The sequence below is a fragment of the Choristoneura fumiferana genome, chromosome 23 (assembly GCF_025370935.1).
Source record: "Choristoneura fumiferana chromosome 23, NRCan_CFum_1, whole genome shotgun sequence".
In the NCBI taxonomy this organism is placed as follows: domain Eukaryota; kingdom Metazoa; phylum Arthropoda; class Insecta; order Lepidoptera; family Tortricidae; genus Choristoneura; species Choristoneura fumiferana.
In genome coordinates this window covers 17403963-17414689 of record NC_133494.1, presented here as the reverse complement: position 1 = coordinate 17414689, position 10727 = coordinate 17403963, and the positions used below count along the sequence as shown (strand labels likewise).

General features: G+C 42.7%; 1 protein-coding gene across 8 annotated transcripts in view; it reads left to right on the top strand.

Moving 5' to 3' along the window:
* LOC141440823 (uncharacterized) overlaps window positions 1-10727 on the top strand; it is a 184823-nt gene that overhangs the window by 169845 nt on the left and 4251 nt on the right. For all 8 annotated transcript variants that reach the window (XM_074105383.1, XM_074105381.1, XM_074105379.1 and 5 more), the window contains 2 exons: window positions 8973-9093; window positions 9471-9537. In XM_074105383.1, coding sequence (XP_073961484.1) covers window positions 8973-9093; window positions 9471-9537 — 188 coding nt within the window. The remainder of the gene's footprint in view (window positions 1-8972; window positions 9094-9470; window positions 9538-10727) is intronic.

Sequence of the window (10727 nt, the reverse complement as noted above, 5' to 3'; positions counted from 1 at the left end):
ACAGAACTGAGGACTTGCCTGAGATAAGTCTGTATGAAATCAAGCATGCCCTCAAGCTCATGAAATCAGCAAAATCGCCAGGCAAGGACAGGATAACGTATGAATACCTGAAGTACGGAGGAAAGCCTGTGTTAAAGCAACTCAAATTACTTTTCAATAAGGTGTTGTTTGAGGGGGTAGTACCAGATACATGGAAGAATGCGGTTGTGATACTTCTACATAAAAAAGGGGATATAACCAAACTTGAAAACTACCGACCAATTTCTCTACTAAGCCATGTGTATAAGCTTTTCACCAAAGTGATCACCCTACGCTTGACTAATAGACTAGATTCTGCCCAGCCAGTGGAACAAGCAGGCTTTCGGTGTGGCTTTTCGACTATTGATCATATTCACACTGTCAGGCAAGTTGTGGAAAAGTGTACTGAATATAATCGACCCTTGGTAGTAGCCTTTATAGATTACGAAAAGGCGTTTGATACAGTGGAACACTGGGCCGTTATACAATCTCTGCAAAGATGCCAGGTCGACACGAGATATGTAGAAGCGATCAAAGCAGTCTACCAAAGTGCAACGCTTCAAGTGAAACTCCACGAGCTCACTGAGCCGGTTCCGGTCGAGAGAGGAGTTAGGCAAGGGGACACTATTTCTATCATGTTTGGAAGACATCTTTAAGCTTCTTGACTGGTCAGACAGAGGTGTTAACATCAATGGTGAGCGCCTTACTCATCTCCGATTTGCGGATGACATAGTCATTTTTGCGGAAGATCTGGAGGACTTGTCAGCTATGATCGGAGAGCTTTATGATGCATCAGTGGTGGTTGGGCTAAAGATGAACACATCGAAGACTAAAATAATGTGCAACAACGACTCCAATATAGATCACATTACTGTGCATGGGCATGCGATAGAAAGAGTTGAGGAATATGTCTACTTGGGACAAACCTTGAACCTTGCCAAATTCGGACAAAATAGTGAGATTGAGCGCCGCATCCGCCTAGGCTGGGGTGCTTTTGGCAAACTGTCCGAAGTGTTCAAGAGCACAAGTATCCCCATTAACCTCAAGCGTCGGACCTTTGAACAATGCGTCCTACCAGTCATGGTCTACGGAGCCGAGTCATGGACGCTGACAAAGCAGGTGCTACACAAGCTCCAAGTCACCCAAAGAGCCATGGAACGGGCTATGTTAGGTATCTCTCTACGTGATCGAATCAGGAACACAGAGATCCGGAAGAGAACGAAATTGGTCGACATAGCTCGTGTGATCGCCAGCAGAAAATGGAAGTGGGCGGGCCATATATGCCGTAGACAGGACAACAGGTGGGGTAGTCGGGTGCTTGAGTGGAGGCCTAGAGTAGGGCATAGAAATGTAGGCAGGCAACCGATGCGTTGGACCGACGACCTTGTTAGAGTGGCCGGTAAGGACTGGATGCGAAAGGCGCAAAACCGGGAAGAATGGCGTGCATTGGAAGAGACCTACACTCAGCATTGGGTGGTGAAAGGTTGAAAAAGAAGAAGAAGAAAGATAAAAAAAAGTCTTTACATACTCATAAATATGTATTACTAGATTTGAAAGTCTCTGCTCGATCTTATAATGAAACAGGTGACAGAATTATTCTGCCTTAATTGAATATTATCGGTTTATAAGACTGCGATGTGCGTTAAATTGAAAGATATCTTATTTAATTTCATATACAATTTGACTTTGATATTTACTCCATAAATTTGATTCATGAACCATTACTCATCGCGGTCATAGGGTAAGTTAAAAAGTAAGGCTAAGGACTGACCGGAGGCGGGGCAGCGCGCGCTCCAGCACGCTGACGAGGCAGTGCAGCGCGTGCGTCAGCACCAGCACCAGCACCCACACCGCCAGCAGGTACGGCGGCCAGCGGAAGCTGCCCAGCGCCGCTGCAACACAGGCGTGGCCTTAGTTATATATTTAACTTGCAATGACGGGTCAAATCTTGCGACTTAAATTTGAACCACTTCCAATGGTCAGATTGAAATGAAATTTGGCATACTTACGTTTTTTTTTGTCTGATGTGATGACAATACAGTAATCTGGCAGTGGCATTCTGATATTCCGATTAGGATCGCATATATCAAAGCAGTTTTTTTAGCCTCTTGGACAACGGGACAGAATAAACAACAAGAAAATGTTGATTGACGCCTGAACACGCCTGTAAATGTATTTCAAGATTTTAAGTTGAAGTTGATAAATATTTCCATGCGTTAGTCGATGTTTAAACTGTACTGCGAGGCAAGACTACATCCATACTAATATAAAAAATGCGAAAGTGTGTTTATCCGTCTGTTATCTTTTAACGCTCAAACCGCTGATCCGATTTAAATGAAATGTGTTATAAATACAGTTTCGAGTCCCGAGCAAGGACATAGGTTAATTGCATAGTTTTTGCGGAATAGCGGTAAATTCTACGCAAAGGGAGTCATGGACAACAGCTAGTTTTTTTTTATGCGACTGGATGGCAAACGAGCAAGTAGGTCTCCTGATGGTAAGAGATCACCACCGCCCATAGACACCTGCAGCACCAGGGGATTGCAGATGCGTTGCCAACCTAGAGGCCTAAGATGGGATACCTCAAGTGTCAGTGATTTCACCGGCTGTCTTACTTTCCACGCCGAAACACAACAGTGCAAGCACTGCTGCTTTACGGCACGGCAGTTTTTTTAAAGCTGAGATGAAAAACCTTCACAGGGGTGTTCAAACAAACATTGTGGTGCTGTGAAATATTGTAGGTTAATGAATGATGAATACTTAATTATGATTGTGATCGATCCGTTATCAATTACTGAGGGTGTATCGTTGGTAGCCAAGTTCTCTAAGAAACCACTAAGCAATCCCGCTGTTTCAATTATTACTTCAATTTATTTCAAATAACAATATATATTGTGTTGTTAATCACAAATTTAACACAAAATACTCATTAAATAATTAAAATTATTTTTTGTTTTCTGTATCGCTTACTATTTCTGGTGTACCATCAGCCAAATAAGTGGTCTACCAATTTTTAAACAAGTTCCTATCAAATGAATATGTCGCTAAAGTCGAACTTTCAAGTTGACAGACACGTCTATTGGAATTCTTTTGTGACATGCAAACGATTATCAACTTTAGGGTGGTAGATCACATATTTGGCTGATGGTACCTACAATAAAGAGTCTTCGAATCGAACATAGTACTGATACAAGCAGACCAGTAGAAAATAAAAATTGTTAGCAAAGCAAAAACGTTAGCTTTTAAAGCTGTGTATCGACTGCGCGTGGTAAACCATCGAACATTGGTTCGCGCAGTAACCGCGCTATGGATACCGTGCCGCCGCGCGCGACAGCACGAACATAAAGCCAGGTGTTTACTTTGCCGCGCGAGGCGACTCGCTCACTGGCGACCCAGCTTAAGGCGGCGGCTCCACTGCGGCGGAGACGAGCGGAGCGGAGAGGAGACGTGTAGGGATCGACCAATCCCTACACGTCTGATAATGAGGCGGAGACAAGATGTGGATTCAACTAATATGATTGGTCGATTCCTACACGTCTCTCCGCTCCGCTAGTCTCCGCCTCAGTGTAGCCGCAGCCTAACACAGCAGGGCTACTACGAAACTCGAAACTCGAAGTTCGTATCGTACCGTCCCTCTCGCTCTCGTATTGAATAGCATAAGTGTCAGAGGGACCGCACAACACGAACTTCGAGCTTCGAGTTTCGTAGTAGCCCTTGCCGTAGTTAAACGATCGCGCGAAGTCGATGCTTACCTTGCACGAGCGCGCCGTTCCCGGGCGCGTCGGGGCGGCGGCGCGCGTCCGTCCGCGGCGGCTCCGCTAGCGCGGGCTCCGAGCCGCGCCCCGCGCCGCCCCCGCTCCCGCCCCGGCCCCCGCGCGGGACGCTCCGTGCGGGACGACTGCAAGCAAAACAAACAACTAGACTCTTTTATGACTTCTTATCGTACCAGCTCAGCAGTAACCCAACCTCAGTCAAAACCGTTTATAACGACAACGAAGAGACAGCAATATTTGGTCGGTTCAACACTTCGTTTCACGTTCGGTGTTATTTTGGTATAAAAGATCGTGTTGGAACTTTTTCTTGGTCATTACCTACACCCGATATTTATTTGTCAATGAAAAATTACAATATTACAGTAAAAACCATTGCGCACAAACACAAAAGACATAAAACACACAAAAGAGACATACAATAAAAAACAAATTAGGGATTTTTGAACGTCTTCGTTTTTGATGTCGTTTTGAGTGTAAACTCTTTTATCCCTTCTCATCATATCGGCCATAACTACAGTAAACTTGAAAAATACTCGACATCATTTCAAAGTTCAATTCTCAGAAACAGTTGAAGCGATTTAAATAAATAAATATCATGGGACGCTTGAAACCAATTGACCTAAACTAAGCAAAGCTTGTACTATGGGTACTAGGCTACGGATAAACATACTTATCCATATAGATAAATACATACTTAAATATATATTAAACATTCAAGACCCGAGAACAACATACGTATTATTCATACAAATATCTGCCCCGGCCGGGAATCGAGCCCGGGGCCTCAAGCTTTGTAGTCAGGTCTAACCACTTGGCCATCCGGTCGTCGGTTTGAGAGCTACGATGCCACAGACAGACATAATAACACCTTTCTTTTTCCGTCGGGGGTTAGTCAAAGTCAAAGTCAAATATCTTTATTCAATTTAGGCTATAACAATCACTTATGAATGTCAAAAACAATCTACCACCGGTTCGGAAAAACCTCTGTTGAGAAGAATCCGGCAAGGTATATTTTTTTAGACAGATTTACAATATTATTAAATGATATCTATACATCGCAAATATTTAACACAACTTTATTTTTAATACAGTAGGTTCGCTATTTGAAGGGATCGCTAATACGGAAATTAAAGGTTAAAATAAAGGCATACCTGCGGCGACAGCTTCGAGTAGGACGTGGAGCTATCTTTCTCGTCTTTGGCTCCTTTGCGTTCAGCTCCGTCTTAGTCAGCGAGGGGTGGTCCCCGCACATTCTGGAACATACATACTACTTATAATAGCTGTAAGGCCGCTTGTCCGTTGTTTCATCATCATCATCACATCATCATCATCATCAAAACAGCCGTAAGACGTCCACTGTTGGCCATAGCCTCCATGAACTGCAGTCGGAGTTGAAAACTGGGATAGATGCTCTTTCTTACGCCGGATCGCTATCCGTCGCGCTGAGGGGAGACTGCGATGCATCCGGCGAAAGGACCCCAGACCTAAAGTATAAAAATATGGTTTCAGTTAAATACCCTGAGATTTTGATGTGTTATAGATTTCAAAGCCCTGAACAAAGTCTCTAAGGGTGCCTCTGTTTCCGGATCCCTTTCAGAATTTAGTTTAGTTTTTTAGAGACTTGTCCAGGACTTTGAAATCTATAACCACATTTTCCATACTTTAGGTCCGGGTCCTTTGATCGCCGGAAAAGTGTCGGTGCATGCACGCTAAGTCATTATGAGTATGAGCCATACACAGATATATTTAACGTTATAATCGTTTAAAAACACTAGCTGTTCCCGAAACAAAAAGCATTCTTAATTAGAGATAACATAGGTTGGAACACCGTTGATTTTTGCGCGAAAAATGTACTGGTGTCTGCTATAAATATCAAGTTACTTACACCATATCGGGCAGCTTGATGGGTAACTCGGTTTTGGGCTCCATTTCACCGGTCTCCTATTCCTCGCTCATCATAAACGGCTATTTATTTATGTAAAAATAATAAAATAAATATAAATTAAAAAGTAAAAAGCTGAGTCACATTGGCGCGAGTGACAGACATCTATCAAAGCGATTCTATTTTTAATTTGTTTGAAATTGATGAAGGTTTCGAGTTTTCTGACAAGGTTTGAACGATAGGTTTGTTGCTACATCTCTTGTATATACAACTGTGTTTATTCTTTTAGCAAAACTTATTTATTACAACAATCACTTAGGACGTCTTGTAGGCATTTTTAAATCTCGATTTAAGGCTTAAACTGACCTGAACTGATTATATGGGTTACCATTGGTGTAAGCATAGACATTATTAATATTAATAGGGCGATGTTACCACTGATAGGATAATATACAACCGTGGTGGCCTAGTCGTTTGACCTATGCCCTCTCAAGCAGGGGATCGTGGGTTCGAATCCGGGCATCTCTGCTTGAAAGGCAATAAGTCCACTTTAAAGTTCATATTCTTATACACTTGTATTTTTGTGTTTTCATAGATTTTACTAAATTTATATTTTTTCTTCGTTGCACATTGAGCCGGGAAAAAACACACTAAATACATATTTTTAGCCATGCCTCGCGCTTGAGCTTGCTTATCATTTTATTCCTCGCATTATTAATTCTATGTTGACCAATGGGCATCAACCAACCGCCATACCCGCATTGTCATAAACCAAGTTGTAATTTATCGTATCGTGTGTCCAGATCCGGTATCTCCACAACCGCTGCCTGAAGCTGGAGAGCTGTCGCAAGGCGCTGGTGTGGCAGAACGTTATCTGCAGCGCGTGCTGCTGGGTACGCTCAGCTGGAGAAGAGTCTACTGCCGAGGCCAGGGAGCCGGCAAGACCCACCGGGAAGAAGAGGTTCAAGTGAGTGCTGCGGGTTTTGTGAGGAGTGCTCTTTGTATAAGACTAGGGACAGGTTTGCTTCTCAAATGCCGCAAGGCGCTAGTGTGGCAGAAGTATTATCTGCAGCGCAGGCTGGCCGGGTAAACAGCTGGAGAGCAGTCTGCTGCCCGAGGCCAAAGAGAAACCGGAAAGAACAGGTTCAAGTGAGTGCTGGAGGGTTTGTGAGGAGTGCTTTTTAGAATATCCGTAGAATAGTAACACTAATAGTAATCATATTATTTTCGTAAACAACGGCGGGAGACGAGCTGTCGGTAGTCCTCCAACGAGATGGAGCGACGACTTGGTTAAGATCTCGGATCGCGGTGGATGCGGAAAGCACGAGACCGGTCTGAGTGGAGAGCCTTGGGCAGGCCTATGTCCAGCAGTGGACGTTTTACGGCTGACATGATGGTAGCAATATGTCAGTAACCCGTAACAGCTAACTGTCCTCAAAATAACCATTCTGGGTTCAAACCTATGAGTTTTTCAAAACACACGTGCGAACTTTCAGATTTACCACGAGCTCTACGGTAAAGGAAAACATCATGAGGACTGACTGTAGCAATTCAACGGTTTGTGTGTAGTTCCCAGTCCGCGCTGAGCTGGAAACTACCGCACAAGCCCTTCAGTTGTGAAACCTGTGCTCTGTCGACGTCACATAGATGTCGCTAGTGCTGCTGCTTAAGTAGCAAAGTAGAAATAAGCAACCTGAGATATGTATGCATAGGAAAAATTCGTGTCTAGATTCCTGTCCAGCAGTGGTGTAGGGGTTATAGCACGCAGCACGGAAAGCTGAGGACCTGGGTTCGATTCCTAGTTGGCCACTGGAGCACTAGCTGGTCCCTTTTTCTGGTTTTTCTGTGCATCCATGTCTCAGTTTGTATTTTCGAAACCTGTGCTCAGCATTGGGATGCAGGATGAGGGTGATGAAGTGTGGAGGTGCTAAGAGTGTGGTGTCGTTGCAGATGCGCGGCGCTGGCGGTGGTGTCGCTGCTGCGCATGGGGTTCCTGGTGCGGCGGCGGCTGGCTGCGCGCGCGCTCTCCGCCGCCGCCATCCTGCGCCCGCGCACCGAACACACGCCGTACGTACACTGACTAATAATAATAGGTCTTTTTTTCGATCGTCGATTAAAAAAAACATGTAAAAAAATGATGATTTGATTTTAGGGCTGTTTCACCTGTTTATTTGACGGATAAATGTGATGCCGTCTCCGTCTATTGGAACAAAACAAACTGAGACGGCATCACATTTATCCGTCAAATAAAATTAAACCAAATAAAGTGATGAAACTCTAACAGCCTTATTCATAAAAAGTTAGAGCCTCCTTGAAGGCTCCTTGAAGGCCCGATGCTAAAAAACATGATTCATAAACGTCTGTTAGCGCTAATCAGTCGATCAAGGCTCTGCTAAAGTTAGAGGACCGTAGACCCTCCTTTATCTCTCTGCTAAGTCACAAAATGGCCGCCACAAGTTTGAACAGCTGACTTTGACTAGAGCAAAAAACCATAGGTACCGAAGATATTTATAGTGAAGGTAGGGCTACGCAGATTAAAAAAAAAAACAGGAAAATTTATTTTCAGGAATTTGTATTTAAAAATCCTCTAAATTAACAACAATAAATTAACAATAAATATGAAAAAAAATAAGGATGATTAACATAATTATGGCTTTTTGCACAACATAAACATGCGGATCGGAAATGGCGGGAAAACAAACATCTCGCTTTTTATTTTTTTTCATGGTAATTTGCTGTCACTGCTGTCAATTTTTTTTTTTTAATTATCGATTAGGCAATTTTTTGTCTTTGATTTGTCAAGGTGGCCAACATAACGCGTCTAATCCGTCTATCAGCAGCTCAACAACTAGCAGACTGCTAGCAAGCGTTTATGAATCATACTTCTTGACAACCGTCTAACAAGCTTAATCAGTCTGCTAAGTAAACAGACCAATCAAACCTCAATTAAGGATTTTTTATGAATAAGGCTGTAAGAGTGGAAACAGGGGCATAACCTTTTGTTTCTAAAGCCTTAATAAATCTTAACATATTTTTTGTTGAAGGAATGTTTAGCCACTGGCTACCAGAAAAAAATGGCTCTCCTAATTCATTCACTTTTTTTACAATTGCCACTTTTAAGTCGGAATGAATTCGAATAACTAGAATACTACTGAATTTCGACCCCTGGTTGACTGGGTCAAAAACATTGCAAATAAGCTCTAGAATAACCCCTTTCAAGGAATAGGTCGAATCACGAGTCACCCTGTATATATCCTTTAAGGACATACCAGCAGATATTGTACGGGTTGTGTGCACAGGTCGGCCCGAGCCGGCGGCGAGGGCACGCCGGCGTCGCGGCCGCGCACGCGCGCGCGTGACGCGCTGTCGCGCCGCGTGCTGGACACGACAGGACGCAAACTACCCCCACCACCCCGGCCAGTAAGTTCTTCGCAATATAATCCTTCACCATTTAGATGTTATCACAGTATCTATACCTATTATGTGAATTACGATTACCATTGATAGACGGACAATCGGTTCAGTTTTCACCTTATGGTGGCTGTTTTGGGATGAATAAACGGTATAAGTAGTAAGAATTCAATTTTTTTCCATTTCCTTATTTTCCATGTAAATGTAATAAAAAAAAATTAATGTGTTGTTTGTCAAAAATTTTTCATTGTCGTACTTAAATAAAATGCTATCTAAATCGCGAGCGACAATTTAGATACCTACTTTTTTTGACAGTAGACAATAGTTTCATATTTTAATTACATACTTCTATAGAAATTAGAATTTATGGCACGTTTTATTTCTAGTGGGCGATTTTATCAGGCGGTCTTCAGGCAGCATACACTCGCAACATGAGGATTCCTTCATGCTCAGGTAAAAAATTGAAAAAAAAACTTGCTAATGAATCAGTGCAAGCTATGAAAGCTATCACCCTTAAAACTAAACTAAAAAGCGTGTAGGCGTACTGGCTTGCCGAGGTTTTTGCGCTTACAAAATGATTAGGTAATTGCATCGACATCTATGTATGTATGTATGTAAACTCTTTATTGTACAAAAGAAAATTAACAAAATACAACTGACAAACTTTAAGATACTTGTACAAAGGCGGACTTATCCCTTTAAGGGATCTCTACCAGTCAACCTTTGAGTGGATGAGAGGAGAGGAGCAATACGTTAGGGTCCGACAAAGGGTGAATTTAAGAGTTAAAATAATGGAAGCTACTATGTATGTATAGACTGCATGTTTCATACATCAAAACGGCGCACAAAATTTGTTCACAGCGCGGATTTGTGAACCATTCACTATAGTTTGTAATGACGTCCGTGACAGCGGTTGTGCCAAAGTAATATTGATGATTGATGCGCCGCGCGTTTTGTTCCAAACAACCAGTCTAGTGCCGTAAGGTACCATCAGCCAAATATGTGGTCTACCACCCTAAAGTTGTTAATCGTTTGCATGTCTTAAACAATAATGTTAAAAGACGTGTGTGTCAACTTGAAAGTTCGACTTTAGCGATATATTCATTTGATAGGAACTTGTTTTAAAATTGATAGACCACTTATTTGGCTGATGGTACATAGATCAGATGTCAATGCGCTTATGTTTTTCGGTCGTCTACATAACTTGAGTGGCGCACAGTGAAAAAATCCGCCGAGCCGCCAATAGGCGAACTTGCTCATTTTTCTCACTGCCACTTAGTGGCACACGATCTAAGGGCGGATCCACATTTGTATCATTATGGCGTGCCATGTCAAGATCAAATCAAAAGGTCTATTCTGCAAATAGGCATCAAAGAGTTTTTACATTCTTTGTTGTCGATAAAATAATGATTTATTGAATCAGGCGTTACTTTGCGGAGGTCTACACCTATCAATTAACTAAAAGAATTTCCTTGCTCACCCGCGACCTTACGATAGCTAAGCTTATGCAAAATATGCGTGTTCATGCAGTTCCTCCACCACTACACTGTAAGAAACACACAAATCACATAGACCCATCTATCACCACCACCACACTACACTGACGCGTTCGAACTCAACCAGAACTCATCTTCAGAGTAACA